This window comes from Zalophus californianus, chromosome 17, assembly GCF_009762305.2.
Source record: "Zalophus californianus isolate mZalCal1 chromosome 17, mZalCal1.pri.v2, whole genome shotgun sequence".
In the NCBI taxonomy this organism is placed as follows: domain Eukaryota; kingdom Metazoa; phylum Chordata; class Mammalia; order Carnivora; family Otariidae; genus Zalophus; species Zalophus californianus.
The window spans coordinates 51,092,327-51,110,719 of NC_045611.1; the positions used below are offsets into that span (position 1 = coordinate 51,092,327).

At 51.5% G+C, this 18,393-nt stretch overlaps 1 protein-coding gene and 1 non-coding gene across 8 annotated transcripts in view; both read right to left on the reverse strand.

Annotated features, from left to right (window-relative positions):
• Positions 1–18,238, reverse strand: part of PRKD2 (protein kinase D2) — a 36,193-nt gene extending 17,955 nt beyond the window's left edge. Inside the window, exons 1-8 of one of the 7 annotated variants that reach the window (XM_027619137.2) lie at positions 17,879–18,238; positions 14,974–15,386; positions 12,496–12,634; positions 7,543–7,674; positions 4,182–4,336; positions 3,849–4,071; positions 2,595–2,672; positions 2,364–2,517 (exon numbers count right to left, since the gene is read on the reverse strand). In XM_027619137.2, the coding sequence (XP_027474938.1) occupies positions 2,364–2,517; positions 2,595–2,672; positions 3,849–4,071; positions 4,182–4,336; positions 7,543–7,674; positions 12,496–12,634; positions 14,974–15,213 (1,121 nt within the window). In that variant the 5' untranslated portion in view covers positions 15,214–15,386; positions 17,879–18,238. Of the gene's footprint in view, positions 1–2,363; positions 2,518–2,594; positions 2,673–3,848; positions 4,072–4,181; positions 4,337–7,542; positions 7,675–7,802; positions 7,822–12,495; positions 12,635–13,000; positions 13,298–14,973; positions 15,954–17,878 lie in introns of those variants that run through there. The other 6 variants (XM_027619141.1, XM_027619136.1, XM_027619143.1 and 3 more) reach the window with 6 other exon arrangements.
• Positions 4,756–4,862, reverse strand: LOC113936834. The gene has a single exon (XR_003524392.1). It is a non-coding gene; the product is annotated as a U6 spliceosomal RNA (small nuclear RNA).
• Positions 18,239–18,393: the final 155 nt, after the last annotated feature.

Genomic DNA, 18,393 nt, shown 5'->3' on the forward strand with positions numbered 1-18,393 from the left:
AGTGACTGTGGATCCGGCTGTGTGACACGAGGCAAGCGACTCAACCTGTCTGTGCCTCACTGCCCTTTATCCCGTGCACATGCTATTATCACAGAGAGGAAATGAAGGCTGAGAGAGATTCACAGACTTGCTCAACTCCAGAACCAACCACCTCTTGATCCCTGCACTAAACAGGACTCGGTTGGCCTTGGCATTTCCCTTCGCCTCTCTGAGACTTGGTTTCCTCATCTGTGAAATAGGCTGCCTCTCCCAACACCCCCACCGCACCCAAGTCAATCAAGATCCAGCTCTGACACCCACTTATTCTGTGACTAAACACTCCAGGAAAGACCTGGCATACCCATCTCCCCTTTGGCCTGGTTTCCCATCCCCTTCCCCTTGGCCTCCCTGTTCCAGCCACACCAAGCTCAACGCTATTTCTGGAACATGCTTGGCCCTACCACAGGGCCTCTGCACCTGCTGTTCCCCTTGCTTGGTAGGGAACCAAGCTATCTTCCACGTCTCCTTTCCTCCCCTCCTTCAGATCTCTTCAAATGTCACCTCCTCAGAGAGGCTCCCTTTAATGACCCTAACTAAAATGGCATATCTTCATTTTCTGGCCCCTCTCATTGCTTTATTTTTATTTTTTTGGTAGCAATCATCAATACCTGATGCTATGGATGCATTTGTTTATTACCTGTCTCCCCAACTAGAGTGTCTGCTCTATGAGGCCAGAGAGTTTTCCTGGTTTGGTTCACAGCTGTGTGCTTGGAAGTCCTAGAACCCAGTAGGTGCTCATTAAGTGTCTACTGAAGCACCGTGGAAGTGGCTCACCCTCCTCCCCACGTTTATGTCTCCCTGGCCCTGTGGGGTGAAGTCTCAGCTCCTTTCTCTTAGTAATTACTGGCTGAAGCCCCTGAGCTTCAATCTTCTAACCTAGGAATGGGGATAGTGATTGTTATGGTCCTTCTGAGGATTTAGTTCAAAAACAAATACTTATACATCAATGATGGTTTCAATCCACATGTTATCCTTATTTATACATGTATTACTGTATTAATAGAATATACCAGTAACAGTGTATTAGTATTATTCTAAAACATATGCACAAAAGTGAAAACATCTAAAAGGTGAGATTAAAAGTAAAGAGAAATGGAAATGCCAATATTTGTCCCCATACTCCGGATCACCTCCCACCCTCCGCCCTTTGGGGATTCAAGAACAGAGTACCGGGGAGGATTCTCTCTCCATCTCCTCAGTGTTTACAACCCAGCAAGCACTTGACCCGCATGGTCTAATGGAATTCGAAAATCACCCCGTGAGACAGGTGCTGCTGTCATTGCCCCAGGAGGAAACCGAGGCGCAGGGAGATGTGACTCACCACGTAAGTGGCAGAGCTGGGACCTAGCCCTGGTGCTCTCAGCCTCCAGCGCCCCGGGCTCCCAAAACCCTGCTGCCTTCCTGCCTCCCGGACACACAGGCATTCCACACCCATGCCTGAAGCCAGGCCCCGTCCTAGGCACCTGGAGAATGGACCTGACCTGACCTCTACCCACTGGATCCTTGCCATCAAGCACTTGAGCTTTTATGCTAGTAGAACTGAATCAATATGAATCCCATTTATAATTTAAAAATGTAAAATTAAGCAGGTTGTTATTTTTCAGAGCTTCCATGCCAGAAGAGAGCCACCGCCCATCAGGTCCTTGGGGATGGTTTTCCCCTTCCCCATTTTACAGATGGGAAGACTAAGGCCCCGAAAGAGGAAGGGACTTGTTTAGGCCATACAAGTCAATCTGAGGCCAAAATGGCTAAAAGAAAGTGGGTAGTTTTCCTTCCTTTCTAAGATCTGAGTGCTCTGCGAGAAGAGCTAACACCCAGGCGCTATTTTAGGTACTTCATTCGTATTCATTCGCTTCGCCCTTACAACAATCCTCAAAGGTAGGTCCTACTTTAGCCCCATCTTACTGATTAAGAAACTGAGGGCCCAGAGAGGTTAATCTCCTGCCAAAGGCCATACAGCACTCTGGTTCCAGATTCCCACGTTCTTACTCTTTGCTCTGTCACTTTGCAACACAGACTGTTTCTGGAAGGGCCTGCCAGCTGCGGATCCCAGTGATGTCCTCGGAGAGAGGAGCTAAGCAGCTGGGAGGCAGCGAAGCAGGAGGGTTTGACTATCTACCTTTTGATTGACTGGATTAGCAGTTCCGAAAAAGAAATATACTCTAAATTAAAATCTGCTTCTATGTACTGTAAACTTTCTAAAAATGTACATTTTCCAGGAAAAAGGTAAAATTTAAAAACAAAGTGTGGGTGCCTGGGAAATTTACAAGGGGACATCGGCCCATTGTAGAGATAGGGCCTTGCCCGAAGGGTGCCCCGGGTACCTCTCGGCCTTGCCTCCCTCGCCTTCCTCCTCCTCACTGGCGTGGAGGGCGTTTTCCGAGTGGGAGCCTGGGATGACCCCGGAGTCGTCAGACTCATCCATGAGGGAGCTCTTGTCAGCCTCGCTGAAATCGGTGGCCTCCTCCATCGGCACATCTAGGGGGACGGGGGCATCAGAGGGGCCTCCGCCCAGTCCCGCACCCCCCCTTCCTGCTCAGCCCACAGCCTCTCACCTCCATTGATGAGTGCTTCCCCTAAGCAGTTGTTAGGGACGCGGGTGGCACAGCGCTTGTGACAGTTAAACTTGCAGTCTGGTATGAGGACAGGGAACGAGTGGACAGGTGGGAGGGGAGAGAGAGGTCCCCTGTAAGGGTTGAACCTTGACTCCTAACCCCCAGGCCCAAAGGATTTTGCTCTTGCGGTTTGGGGCAGGAAACCTAGCTGAACCTTCTCTGCTTGTCCATCTTTGAGTCTAGAACAGTTGGGGCTGGGGAATTCCTTGTTGCGGGGGCCTGGTCCGTGCATCATAGGTGTTTAGCAACCATCCCTGACCTCTACCCACGAGATTCCAGTAGCACATCCCCGTATGATTATAGATATTTTTTTCTAGAGTTCTAAGACTCCAAATTTCAATGTCCAAGTGTCTAGAACTTGACACATCTATGATTCTACAGTTCTATGATTCTAGACTGCTAAGCCTCCTTGATGTCCAAGGTTTTAGGGTTTTCTATATCTAAACTCTAGAAATCAGTGATTCTATAGTTCTATAATTCTGGACTGTGAATCCTCCAGAATCTAAGGTTTCCAAGGTTCTAGGATTCCATACACCCTAGATTCTAGAATTGGATGGCTCTAAATTTTTATGGATTTCGACATCTGGTATTCTAGAATCTGATAATCCAGAGTTCTGTACTCTAGATGTCTAGGACTCTAGGATTCCATGGTCCCAAGGGTTTATGATTCTAGACTTCTAAGGTTTGCATTTGATGCTTCTAAAGTTTCAATATTCTGAGATCCAGAATTCTTGAAGCCTACGATTCCAGTTCTATGGTTCTAGAATTCTCAAGTTCTACAGTTTTAAAATCCCATGCTAAGTGGTTTACAGATCTAAATTTCCAAGGTTCTAGGATTCCAGAATTCCAAAGGTTCTAGAACACCAGGATTCAGGGCTCTTCTCCTGAGTCCCTGTGCTCCTAAGGATCAGAATACTGGGATTCTCTTTTTCTTTTCTTTTCTTTTTTTTTTTTTAAAGATTTTATTTTTAAGTCATCTCCACACCCAACATGGGGCTCGAACTCACAACCGCGAGATCTAGAGTCTCAGGCCCCACCGACTGAGCCAGCCAGGTGCCCCCAGAGTACTGGGAATCTTGGGTCCTGCCACGAGCCCAGGTGAGAGAGGCCCCAAGCCGCTGAGCGAGTGTGTGTCTGTGTCGGGGCCTTCTGACCCCGTCTGTCCCCCCTCCCCCCCCCGGGGGCCCCGCTGACCTTTGCACTGTAGGCCCTGGCGAAAGAGACCCTTGAGGAGTTTCTTGCAAGCCTGGCAGACGGTGGGCCGCGTGTAGCTGTGGATGAGGAACGTGTGCGGGACCTTCACCTTGGAGAGTAGCATCTTGTCCAGCTCGATCGGGCGGCCCGTGTAGGAGGAGGCCGAAGATGAGGAGGAGGATGACGGGGGGCGGCGAGGCAGGAGCTCGGTGGTACTACGGCTCTGCGGTCAGCAGGATGGAGGGGACCACATTAGTGCGCGGTCCCATGCCCGGGCCCTGTCGCCCGGCCCCCTCCCCCCGCCACCAGCCCACCCGCTCCCCAGACCCTCACCAGCTCATCAGCCATGCAGGGCAGGGACTCTGAGGTGCTGAGGCGCACAGAATGGCCACTGGCCAGAGACGTGGACGACAGGCGCCTCTTGCGGGCACCACTGCAGTTGTTGGGGATGCTGAAGGCACAGCGCTTGTGGTAGTTCAGTCCGCAGCCTGCGGGGGGCGCCAGACGATCAGAGACATACTTGCACCAGTCCTGGGCTCTAAAGCTCTGCCCCGCCCCTTTCCCCTTTTGGTAGATTAGGAATACAGCAGATCTCTCAGGAGAACCCCCTACGGGTGCCATTAAAGCCGAGGAAAAACTACAAAAACCCAAATCGGGTAGAACCGCTACCGGCCTGGAAGGTTCTGGGCCACCAGGCAAAGAACCATGAGCAGGTGAGGTGCTTGCTGAGGGCCCAGGGAATGTGGATTGGGTAGTGGCAGAAAGTGGCCACAACCACGTGACCAGTTGCACAAAGGAGGAGCGTACTGGCAATGACTGGTTCTTCCTTATATATAGGTGTACACCAAATATTTGTGTTTTCTTCCTTTTATCCCCCTATCACCTAACATAATACTTATTATTTTTTTTAAATATGGAACGCTCTAGCAATGTGCGTATCATCTCTGCGCAGCAGCTATGCTACTCTTCTCCGTATTGGCCTCATTTTAGTACAGGTGCTGCCGAAGGGAGCACTGTATCGTATTTAAATGACAGGACATCGAAGGAAAAGAGGGAACAAGCATCCCCATCTTCCGGGGAAAGGGTTAGCATGTTTTCAGTTGTACTCGGGAGGGTTCTACCGTATCAGATGGAAGTATGACTTTATTGTCCTTTCTTTCCTAGTTTATCATTAAAAAGAAAAAAATCCAAAATCCTCGTCCATGAAAGAATCAGGCTCAGCTGGCTGTTTTCCTGGCGGGCTTCCTGAACCCTTGCTCCCATACATCTCCAGAGATTCCAAATGATTCCAGGATGGTGCCCTGTTCAGGAGTGAAGAATGTTTCTCCAGCCTTTGGAAGCTTCTTTGGGACTGCCTCATGAAGGCTGTCTTCTGGTAGCCTGGCTGTCATAGGCTTTCCCGAAGGTGGTGCTATGACAAGAGCTTCGGGATGGCAAATGGCCTTTGCGAACAGGAAACACTTTCCAGCGCTGGCCTTTGCTCACTCATGTGCTTCGGGGCATTTCAAAATCTCATCCGTGACTCCCCATATGAGTATCAAGGTAGAGTCAAACTCCCATCGGAAGGTGTTAATGGCATTAAGAACAGTCATTTGAGGGGCGCCTGGTGGCTCAGTCATTAAGCATCTGCCTTCGGCTCAGGTCATGATCTCAGGGTCCTGGGATCGAGCCCCGCATCGGGCTCCCTGCTCTGCGGGAAGCCTGCCTCTCCCTCTCCCTCTCCCCCTGCTTGTGTTCCCTCTCTCACTGTGTCTCTCTCTGTCAAATAAATAAATAAAATCTAAAAAAAAAAAAGAAGTCATTTGGGACTCCATTGGAATCACATGAACGAGGACCATCATCTGTGATGTTGAACCAATGAAGTCCGTGCTGAGGGTGCCCATTAGACTCGATGACACCAGGGGGCTCCTGGGTGGCTCAGTCGGTTGAGCATCTGGCTCTGGTTTCGGCTCAGGTCATAATCTCAGGGTCGTGAAATCGAGCCCCACATCAGGCTCCTTGCTGAGCATGGAGCCTGCTTAAGATTCTCTCTCTCCCTCTCCCTCTGCTCCTCCCCCGTCCTCCCTGCTTGCCCATGTGCATGCATGCTCTTTCTCTCTCTCTCAAAAAAAAATTTGATCACCAGGATTGCGCCATGATGAAGGTTACATAAGCCAAGACACCAAGAGTTGGATATGGTTTGTGCACAATGGCAGTACTGATAACAGTTTTGAACGCACTGAATCGCTTTTCTGCAGGCCTGACGTGGCTAGCATCCCTCGAGCCCCTAAATGCCACAGGTATATTTAGGGCTGCGTAATAACAATCCTGGTCAATGCTGCAGGTCATCTGGAACACCAGGGGCACTGAAGACTTGAGATTTCCATATGAGCGTGACCGCCACGAAGCTGGAGGTCCTTAGATGATGGAACATCCAAGAATATGCTTCTAATGGAGGTGCAGTCTTCACAGAATGGATGATCTTCATCTGCTGTGTGTATTGGCAAGGCGGCGGTGTGGCCTTCGTCTGCAGGTGGGGCAAGATCTCAATGTTCTCGCTCAGAAGCGTGGAAGATGGGAAGAGTGGACCTGCGGAACCTAACACTTGGGCTTAACCTTGAGACACACTGGTGTGTTTCTTTATTTTTTTAAGTATGATTGAAGGACATGTGTATGGGTGCTTGTTGTAGACTGAACAAGTGTCCATCCCCCCAAAGTCATAGCTGATGCCCTAACCCACAATGTGACTGTGTTTGAAAAATGGGCCTTTAAGGAGGTAATTAAGGTTAAATGAGGCCATAAAGGTGGGGCGCTGATCCGATGCGACCTGGGTCTATAAAAGGGAAACTGTGTCTCTCTGCACACCATGTGAGCTACACAGCGAGATGGCAGGCGTGTGCAAGCCAGAAAGAGGATTCTCACCAGGAACCACGCCCTGTCTGAAGTGTGATCTTAAACTTTCCAGCCTCTGGAACCGTGAGTTATAAATATGTGTTGTTTAAACCACTCGGCCTGTGGGTATTTTGTTATGGCAAGCCCTGGCACACTGAGGGGCCAAATCAATAAGGAGTGGACTCTAATGGTCAGCTTATGTGTCAACCCCAGTAATTCAGATGCTAATGTAGGGTTTGCTGTAAGGGTATTTTGTAGGTGTGATTCAAGTCCACAGTCAGATGACTTGAAGTGAGGGAGAGTATTCTAGTTAATCTGGGTGGGCCCGTTTCAATCAGTTGAAAGGTTAAAAAGCAGAGTTGAGATTTCCCAGATGAAGAAATTCTGCCCGGGAGTCCAGCCTGCCCTTCCTGATGGGCTGCCCTATGGATTTCAGAGTTGCTTGGCCAGCCCCGACAATCCTGTAAGCTAATTCCTTCCAAATATCCCTTAATATCTACCTCCTACTGGCTGTTTCTCTGGGGATTCCTGTTATATAGGCTCCACCTTCTTCCCTGTGCCCATTCCCCTTCTCCTCCCCCAAGCTCTGCCCCCTTACCTCTCCCTCGGAGCTCCAAATCAGGCTCCACCTCCGGAGCTGAGCCCCGCCCCGGGCCCCACCCATCACTCAAGTCCCTCCCCAGCTCCTCCCCCAAGCTCCGCCTCTAGGCCCTTACCTCTCCCTCCGAGCCACGCCTCCTACCTCTGAGCTCCACCCCCGCCCTACCCTCCTGTCCCCTCCACACACACTTCTGGGCCTCGCCTCCAGCCCCTCTCCCCTTACCATCACACTTGAGGCCTTGGCGCACTAAGCCGAAGAGCATCTCCCCGCAGTGATCACAGAAGGCCGGCGCTCGGTAGGAGTGCACCGTGAGGGCGTGCGGGCGGATCTGGAAGTCCTCAAATGTGGCCGAAGCTGCAGGCAGCAGGGAGGGGCGGATGGTTGAGCCGGGGCAGCGAGGGCTGTTCCTGGGTTTCTCACAGTCCTCCCCGCGGCAAGGTGTGATCTTGCCTTCCTTCATTCACTCGCATACTACACTCTACCTGGGTTCATATCCCAGCGTCACCCCTGGGCGAGACACCTATGCCGGGGACTAGGGAGTTGTTTAGTGGATACAGAGTTTCAGTTCTGCAAGATGAAAATATTCCTGGAGACTGTTGCAGGACAGCGTGAATGTCATTAACCCTACTAAACAGGAGACTTAAAAATGGTTAAGATGGTAAATTTTATGATATGTATATTTCACAATTAAACATTTTAAAATAAAATTTAACAATACCGATACAGATGCCTGGGTCCCACCCTCAGAATTGCTGATCTAGGATGGAGCTTGAGTGTCAAGAGGAAAAACCAAATACCTATATATCTCAGTTTTCTCATCTTTAAAATGGAAATCCAACAAACATTTACTGAGCATTGTTCTAGGTGCCAGGGACATCACACAGAACAAACAAATTCCCTTCCTGGCCTCTAGTAAGGGAGGCTGACAACCAAAGAAAAATAAATATTCTTATTTAACAATCACCCAGGGGTGCCTGGGTGGCTCAGTTGGTTAGGCACCTGGTTTCGGCTCAGGTCATGATCCCTGGGGCCTGGGATCCAGCCCCACGTTAGGCTCCCTGCTGGGCAGGGAATTTGCTTCTCCCTCTCCCTCTGTCACCTCCCCAAGGCTTGTGTACTCTCTCTCTCTCTCTCTCTCAAATAAATAAATAAAATGTATTTAAAAAAATGGGGTGCCTGGGTGGCTCAGCTGGTTAAGCGTCTGCCTTTGGCTCAGGTCATGATCCTCGCAGCCTAGGATCTAGCCCAGGGAAGGCCTCCCTGCTCAGTGGGGAGCCTGCTTCTCCCTCTCCCTCTGCCACTCCCACTGCCGTGCTCTCTTGCTTGCTCTCTCAATCTCTCTCTCAAATAAATAAATAAATCTTTAAAAATATATATATAAAAAATCTTAAAAAAAAAAATCACCCAACCTAGCAATTACCTAGTGCCAGGCACTGCTCCACGTATTTTAAAATACTAGTGAATTCAGTTCTCTCAAAAGCCCTGGAGGTACTGTTATTATCCCCATTTTCCAGATGAGACGATTGTAGCACAGAGAGGTGAAGCAACTTGCCCAAGGTCACACAGCTAGCAAGCTGTGGAACTTGAAATCGAACCTGGGCCAGTGTGGCCAAAGTTCTTGCTTTTAGTACTGAATTTATTGCCTCTTGGACAGGTTTATGTAATAAAGTATACAGCATGTGTCTACTGTACTCAAATAATTAAAAAAAAAAAACCTGTCAAGCAAATATTTCCTTTCTCAATAACAGGACGAATATTGAGAACCAACATAAACTGGGTACTCCAGAAGACACAGCTCAGCCGAAACATACACTTGCATGCTCTCATTTGATGTTCTTAGTCTGCCTCTATACGTATAACTTTGCACTTTTCCCTAGGGTAAAAATATATATATATTTGCACATTATGCATATATTATGTACATAAGTATGTATATATTTCTACATTGTGTATATTTATATGTAATGTAAATCATACGTATTATATATTATAGTATATGTTATATATTTATAACATAACATTATATATCATGTTATATTATAGCATATTATATTATATGTTATATAATATATAGATATGTATTATGTATATATATTATGTATATTTACATACATAATATATAAAAATATATAAAATATAAAACATATTATGCCTTTATGGGGCGCCTGGGTGGCTCAGTCGTTAAGCGTCTGCCTTCGGCTCAGGTCGTGATCCCAGGGTCCTGGGATTGAGCCCTGCATGGGGCTCCCTGCTCCGCGGGGAGCCTGCTTCTCCCTCTCCCACTCCCCCTGCTTGTGTTCCTGCTCTCACTATCTCTCTCTCTGTCAAATAAATAAATAAAATCTTTTTAAAAAATTACATAAATTATATATTTGCACATTATGTATATATGTATTTGCAGTATATATATATATTCAAGAAATAAATCACAACTCCAAAAAAACATATATACAGCAGGCTAGAAGTCAGTAAGTGCTAAGGAGAAAAATTAAGCAGAGAAGGGAGAGTGGGAAGGTACAAGATGTATAATTTTAAATAGGTGGTTGAGGAAGGCCCCCTTCAGGTGTCATTAGGGCAAAAGCCTGAAGGAGGCAAGGGTATGAGCCACGCAGGTGTCTAGGAAAGAACACACCCAGTATCACAATAGTATTCTTTATAGATTTTTTTTAAAGATTTTATTTATTTATTTGAGACAGACGGAGAGAGATAGAGCACAAGTGGAGGAGGGTCAGAGAGAGAGGGAGAAGCAGACTTCCCACTGAGCAGGGAGCCCGATGTGGGGCTCGATCCCAGGACCCTGAGATCATGACCTGAGCCGAAGGCAGACGCTTAACGACTGAGCCACACAGGCGCCCCTATAGATTCTCTCTTAAGGGCTAAATGAACTAATATATGGAAAGCTTTTAAAACAGAGTTCTTTTTTTATTTTATTATTTTTTTAAGATTTTATTTTTAAGTCATCTCTACACCCAACGAGGGGCTGGAACCCACAACCCTGAGATCCAGAGTTGCACAATCTACCGACTGAGCCAGCGAAGTGCCCCATGTTGGTTTTTTTTTTTTTAAGTTTAAAATTTTATTTATTTATTTTTAAGATTTTTACCTATTTATTTGTCAAAGAGAGAGAGGGCACAAGCAGGCAGAGCAGCAGAGGGAGAAGCAGAGTCCCTGCTGAGCAGGGAGCCTGATGTGGGACTCGATCCCAGGACCCTTGGATCATGACCCAAGCCAAAGGCAGACGCTTAACTGACTGAGCCAACCAGGCGTCCCTAAAAATTAAAAATTTTATTTATTTATTTATTTATTTTAAGATTTTATTTATTTATTTGAGAGAGATAGAATGAGAGTTAGAGAGCACAAGAGGGAAGAGGGTCAGAGGGAGAAGCAGACTCCCTGCCGAGCAGGGAGCCCGATGTGGGACTCGATCCCGGGACTCCAGGATCATGACCTGAGCCGAAGGCAGTCGCTTAACCAACTGAGCCACCCAGGCGCCCCAAAATTAAAAATTTTAAACAGTGCTCTTTAAACAGAGCACATAGAAAGTCCTCAATAAATCTTGGCTTTTATTTTTAAAGTTTCATTTTTGCGCTAAGTCTCGTCTTTCCTACCTCACCCCTGAATTTCGGTCAATTTTGAGCTATTTTCCTTGTTATCGTGCAACAGAAAGGGGACTCTCTTCTATGTGCCAAGCACTGCTTACACACTCAGGGTAAAGCTATGAACAGCCCACTCTCAGGGAGCTGACTTTCTTTTGGGGGAGACAGACAGGGAACATAAACACACAGAGAAGGAAATTTCAGACACCGGAGGAAATGGCATTTAAGCTCAGATCCAAACAACACAAAGGAGCTAGCTATGAGAAGATGGGGCGGGGAGACTAGTGCACACACCCCGGAGATGGGCGGCAGCTCAGTTTATTCAAGGGACAGGGAACAGACAACCATGCCAGGAACAAAGAAAGTAAGGGGGACAGTGCAACAGGTGAATCCAGGGAACTGGCAGGGGCCAGATCAGGACAGCCATAATAAGGCCATTTGAGGAGTTTGCATTTTATTCCAAGGGTAATGGGGAGCCATGGGAGGATTCTGAGCAGTGAAGTGTCAGGATCTGACTTGTGAGCTACGGTAACAGTCTAGGCAGGAGGTGATCGCTGCTTGAACCAGAGGAGGCTGTAAGAAATACATTCAGAATGAATGTTAAAGGTAAGACCAGTTGGTTTGATGACGGATCAAGTGAAGGGGTAAGAGAAAAAGGAGGAGTCAAGGATGCTGCCAGGATTTGGGGCATGAGCACCTGAGTGAATGGTGATGCCCTCCACCAAGGTGGAGAACGCTGCTGGAAGAAAGGAGGACAAAGTCAAGATTTCTGTCTTGGAGAGGCCATCTCTGAGATGCCTGGAGCTGCCAAATAAAAGTGTCAGGGGGACAAGCTGCATGACTGAGATTTGCATTTAGCAGAGGGAGATCGGGATGAATAAAAATCCAAGAGTTGCCGGCCTACATGAGGATATTTAAAACCTGAATAAGGTCACCAGGGCCATAACCTCTGCTAATCGTCATCCATTCATTCAACCCATTTTACTGAGCATTGCACTATGCAAGGTTGGGGAAGGAAACATTTAAAACTCTGTATCAAAGTACAACATACATCTAGAAAAAGACACATCTCCAGGGCATGGCTCAGTGAACTGTCCACTGTACACACCGTGTCACCAACACCCTGATAAACAAATGGAAGTTTAAATCAGTCCCCAGAAATCTCCCTCACGCCCCCCAGGTGATGGTGGTGCCCTTCACTGACAGGGAGAACACTGACCCTTTGGCGAAGGCACCCGCCTTCCTCGCTCCTAACTGTATCCGTCTCTGCGCTTCATAAAAGGAACTATACAATATGTAGTCTGATGTCTAGCAAATGGCTTTCGGCATTAGGTTTGTGAGATTCATCCATGTTGCTGGACATTGCCTACGTTCGGTGCTGTGCGAATTTCACCGTGTGCACATGCAACATATTTACCCATTCCAGGGCGGCAGTTTGTCAAAGCTCCAGGGGTGATTCTAATTTGCGACCAAGGCTTGGAACCACTGGCCCTGACTTCAAGAAGCATGTTTCTGGGCCCACCCCAGAAGTCCCGCCCCCGCTAGAGGTGGCGCCCCCAGGCGGGCCTCCGCCGCTCACCCGACAGCACCACCTCCACCAGGTCGCCCTCCTGGATGTCTCCCACCGAGCGCACCAGCTGCAAGAGGTTGGCCGACGTGGGGTCATGTTTGAAGAGAAGGATCTTGTCGTAAAGACCGTAGAAGCCACACTCGGGGAACTGAGGGGCGGGAGAGAGAGGTGGTGACGGCAAGGCTCAGAGCTGCCTTTGGCGGCAGCGGTCTGGAACACTCCCAGGGCAGGGCCCACAGTTTCCCCCGGAAACAGAGACCCCGTAGCCCTGAGCTTCCTGCCTGCGTCCTCCCGAGCTCGAGAGAGCGGGCAGGGTGCCAGAGCCCCAGGTGTGCTAGGAGAGAGCACCGATGGAGTTCGGTGGCTGGACTGGGAAACTGGGGTGGGAGGGAGAGTGGCTCTGGGCGTGTGAGCACCTAGAATTTTCCAGGGGGTGAGGGGGTTAAGTGAACACCCCCTCCTTTAAGCCCCCACCCCACCCCAGCTTCCTTCCTGGATCTATTGTCCCTGTTACCTGGCTCCAGGCCCAGCCACTGGGGTGGGGCCAGCTGGAAGAAGGGGACTTAGGACTCCTGCGGGGGAGGGGGAGAGGCTAGGGCTCAACGGAGCTGGAGGTAGGGAGGGTACCCCCTACCCAATGTCCAGAGGAGCCAGGTGTCCCTAGCTGGGGCTGGGGCGGGGGGCAGGAAATGAAAGGCGGTAGAACAGAAAGTGAAACCTCCCAGGTGGAGCGGCTGGAAGGAAGGAAAGGGGCCCTGCCACACCTGGACAGAAGACAGAAAACAAAACTGGGGCGAGGCCTGAGGGAGGAGGCCAAAGATTTGGGCACTGGACAAATTACACTCAGGGGACAGTCTGCCCTCTACCCCACCCCCATCTGTCTTCCCAAAGAGCAGGCTGAGTTGGGTATGACAACTGGACCTGTGGGTTTGGGGTTTTGGTGGAGGGCCAAGGAAGCCCCATATTGTTCCTGTCTGCTGGAAGAGGGTCCACAGCTCACAGGGACTGCCTGGGCCTTGACTACTTGCGGGGGGTGGGGTGGGGGGGTGGGTAGGTGTCTGTCTCTAAGCTTCAGTTTCCTTGTCTGTCTGTAAAATGGGGGAGTTGGACCGATGTTTCTCTGAAGCCCAAACAATTCATTTCTGGGGGTCTGAAAAGATTCTGGAATTTGGACATTTTGGGATTCCAACATGCTCACATGATATATAATATATATATATATATATATATATCATGATAGATATATATATATCTTAGGTTCCAACATATTATCATGACATGTTTTGGGATTTCAACAATCTAGATCAGCAGCAGTCTGATATTTTCATGTTCTAGGAATCTAATAAACTAGGATTCATTTGAGTATCTTACCATTAAAGGATTTCAACAACCCAGCATTCCAAAATTCTAACATTTTAACATTCTCCGATTCCAACAACCCAGGAATCTAATATTTACCATTTTCATGTTTTAGTATTCCAACAACCTAGGATTCTAATGTTTGTACACTTTTTTTTTTTTTAAGTAAGCTTTACCCCTAACGTGGGGCTGGAACTCATGACCCTGAGATCAAGAGTCGCATGTTCTACTGATGGAGCCAGCCAGGTGCCCCTGGACACTTTAATATCAAGAATTCAATTACCTAGAAGTTGCATATTTGAACAACCTAGAATTCTAATATTCTAACATTTTTACAGTCTAGAATTCCAACAACAGAGAAACCCACTATCCTAACTTTTAACATTCTAGAATTCGGGCATTGAGTTCCACCTGATTTCCTCTTGCCATGATCCCCAGCTTCCCACCATGGTGACCCTGGTGTCCAAAACTAAGAGTAGGGTGGGGTTGGGGAGGGCCCATTTTAACAGGCCAGCATCAGACCTGAGGAGTGGTAACACTGTGATTAGGAGAGGGGACAGAGTCCCCAGAGCCTCTGCAGGTTCCAAAGAGGTGCCTGCCCCTCCACACACATCTCAGGCCTGGGGGAGGGCAGAGACTGGGCTCGGAAGACCTCACTTGCCCCTGGCAGCTTGGGCAGGCACTCACACCCACACATGTCACCCGATAGTCACGGTCAGCGCGGCTTCAGTTTCTACTGTTTCCACCAAATGGGAGATGGAAGCGGATGGGCTTGAATGGAGAGGTCCCCCATCTGCGGCCCCCACCCCATCTGCCTCTTCCTCCCCACTTCGACACCTAGCTGGCCCCTCCCTTCCTCCCTGCTGGCTGCAGAAAACAACACGCAGGGACACGCAATTTGGGGAGGCCTTTGGAGCACCCCGCCCCTGCCCAGGCCTCCCTCGAATGGGTAGTGAGATGAGGAGGCAACTGGGGGCTAAATGCCCCATCCCCGTTCCCCCCAGTCGCCCAAGGTTTAATCCTCCTTTTTCCCCTTCCCCTATGCCAGGCTCCTGGCCACCTCTGCCCGCGCCCCCACCCCCTCCGGACCTCTCCCCAAGCTGGTTGGGAGGAACCCCGCGCTCTTACCTTCTGGTCCACGATGGAGCAAGCCAGCTGCTTCACATGGGCCAGCTCAGAGGCGGTGGGCAGCAGCACAAACTCGCGGGTCAGCCCGATCTGGATGTGGAAGGAGACCCCGGAGCTCGGGACTGGGACCTGGGCCAGTTGAGGCGGCGGCGACTGCAACTCCAAGCCGCCGGGGGGCGGAGGAGACCCCGGCCCGGGAGAGCCTGGGAGCCCGGCGAGATGGGAGGGGGAGGCGGCCATGGCGGGGGGAGTCCCGGCCGCCCGGCGCCCACCCGGGATGCGGCTGAAGGAGCCCGGGGAACCCGGGTCACTGGATCCGAGGGAGCCGGTAAGATGGTGGTGGGAGCGCGGGAATCCCGGGGATACGAGAAAAGAAATCTAGCAGGTTGAGGGCACTCGAGGATGGCGGGACCCTGGGAAATTAAAGAAAGGCAATCTAGTGGGTCAAACGCTCGGGAGTCATAAAGGAGAAATCTAATGGTTTGAGGGACCCAGCGCTTGAGAGATTCCAAGAAATCAAGAAAATCTAGGAGGTCGGAATCTCAGGGATCAGGAGAGCCCCGGAGCCAAAGCCCCTTGGGGAGAGAAAGGCTTGAGAAGGCAGCAGGGGGAATCCCAGAATACAGTGGCTCTAAGACGAGGATCCAATCAAGAAGGGGGTCCGCGGGCTTCATCAGACCTTGGGGATGGAGGACAGGAGTCTCTGAGTCGGGGATCGAGTGGATCCCAAGGATCCGACGGGCCCGGGGATGGGCAAAGGGATCCCGAGGGCCGGGGTGCTAAGGGGGAATCTCACGGGTCTCAGAAGTTGGAGAAAAGTTCGGTCGGGGGCCGCGGAGAAGGGGGCGTTACCGGCGGCGGTGTGTGGGGGGTGGAAAGGAGGGTCACCCGGCGCTCGGCGCCGGTGGCTCTTTTTCCCCCTCCAAAGTTTTAACTCTGCGGCTGCGGCCCAGGAGGAAGTGTCCCGAGCGATGGCGCGGTCGGCCAATCCGCGCGGGCCTCGGTGACGTCGGAGAGGGGCGGAGCCTGCTGGGGGCCGGGGCGGAAGGGGAGGGCGGGCCCGGCACCTCGGAGTTGGGGGCGTCGCCTGCCCCGCCCGGGTCCGGGTGTCTGGGGTGTGAGATGCAGGGCAGGGATCCCGGACCGATTCCTTCCCCCAACACACCCAAGTCTGGAAAGTTAACTATTCCCTGAGCTGGAGAGGAGGGGCGAGCCACCGTCGTGGGGCCGGGGCTGAGAAGGCGCCTGGCCCTTTAAGGAAGGGGGCCCCGTCTAGTCTAGCCTGGCCTGCATCCGGCGCCCACCGCAGGGGAAAGGGTGGGAAACTGGTGTCAGGTCCAGCCCGCTCTGGGACCTCTGGGCTTGGCCTACCTCTTCTCAAGAGCGTCGCCCCCCCCCACCCCCCACCCCCGCCCAGGGGAGGCGGTGCTGTAGAGCTCCCCAGCCCATTACACAGGTGGGAAGACAGAGGCCTCCAGATCGGCCAAAGGTCCTTGCCTCCTGTCTTGTCTCTGGCAGCCTTGACGAGGTGCATGGAGGCAACTGGAGGGGCCGGGGCTGGGTTATCTGTGCAGGGCCGGTCAGGCACGGGGGTGGGGCGTGGGGGGGGGGAGAAGGGGTGTAGTTTCCCTCTATCAGCTCCCCACTCTGCCCCAGCCCTCAGGAGAGTGAAGAGCCACAGACCTGGGGGTGCCTGGAGGGGCCATAGCAACCAGGGAAGACAGCACACCCACCCCACGTTCTCGATGAACTGATCGTTTTCGGGGGCAGTGTGCACGTGTCTCTCTGTGTGACTTTAGGTAGGTGGCTTCCCCTGAGCCTGTTTCTAAGATGGGACAGTAATCGGACTCAGCCCAGAGGGTCTTTGGGGGGATTACTGAGATCGTGGCACAGGGCTGAAGTTCAGCAGGTGGTGGCCGGCACTGAACTTTGCAGAGATAAAGGGGTGGGCACCTGAAGCTCTCAGATGTTTAGGAATCCATTCATTCTGTCAAGTCATCCAGCAAGCATTGAATGCTGGCCTACTGTGTGCAAGGCTTATGCTAAAACAGCTCTTCTAGCCCTTTCAGGAGCAACTCAGACTGAATTTCTCCTCCCCAGCTAATAATAAAGAATGGCCGCCGTTTAGTTTACATTCAGGAAACTGAACCCCCTAGGGGCAAAATGACTTGTCCAAGATCACCACTAGAGTTGCTGCCACCCCACCCCCTTCACTGAGGGGTCAAGGCCTGGCTTTGAGCTTCAAAGGCATCCCAGTAGAGATGAGCCACCCGCCCACCTGGGTTCCAGACCAGCAGGGCTGGTTGGGGATGGGGGCCTCAAGAGGAGCCCCCCTCTCAAGAGGAGCCCCCCCCCCCACTAAAGGGCTGCTGAGGGCAGCTGAGGTCGGTACAGTGACTCTGCCACCACATCCGGGCGCTAGCTGGGGCTGAGGAAGGAAGTCTGAGGCTGGAGTGAAAACCCAAACCACCACCTGGGGAAGCTGCTCAGAGCCCTGAGGGATGAGGGGGGAGCAAGGCCACGTGGAGCTCGCAGCTAGGCTCCTGTCAGTGTTACCTGATGGCCATCTGGCCACCTGCATCCTTCTTCAAGTGTTCCCGGGGCCCCAAGAGGGGCCAGGTCCTATTCTGGGCCCTGGGGCACAGCCCCTGGCAACCCAGGGGGTGGGCATTAGCATCAGGCCCGTTGTACAGAGGATGCCAAGGCCCCAAAAAGTGCAGAGGGAGCCCCATGGGACTGGCTATGAATTATGACCCACTGGGGGTCCCGAGCAGCGCCTCCCCGCCTCATTTTCTGTAACTTGTGCTCACGGATCCCCACTTCCTGAGCTTGTTGTGAGGCTCCAGTGAACCAGCATGTGAGGAACTTAGCACGGGGTCTGGCTCCTGCTAAGTGCGTAACTGACCTGGTGAAGGGATGGGACTCCTCAGGACACCTGCAGTGAGGGACCGGGCGCCTCCAACACCTGCACCCTTGTGGCAGCTCCCAGCAGGGTGCAGGCATTCTGTAGGGCAGGTCTCAGGCTCTCCGGTCCCCACTCCGTGTGGGCTGAGGCTCCACATAAGCCCAGGGCGGGGGGGGGGGGGCGGAGAGAAGGAGAAGGTAGTGATCTGTCACCTTATATCATCTGCTTGCCAGGGCTCTGCCCCCAGGCTGCTGCTGAGGCCCCTGGGGGAGGGAGTACTTAGGAACAGAAAGGAGAGGCGCGGGGAGATTCGGTCCTGTGCCCCCATTTCCGGGCCTCCACCCACACCCTGCCCAAACTCTGGGCCCCTCTCTTCCCACCCCCCACCCTACCACAAAACCCCAACCCATCATATCCCCTCCCTGAGCTCCACCCAGCCCAGGCAGAGCCCAAGACTCATCTCCCAAAGTTCTCGGCTCCCTCAGGTCCCTCGACAGTCAGCACCACCACCCATC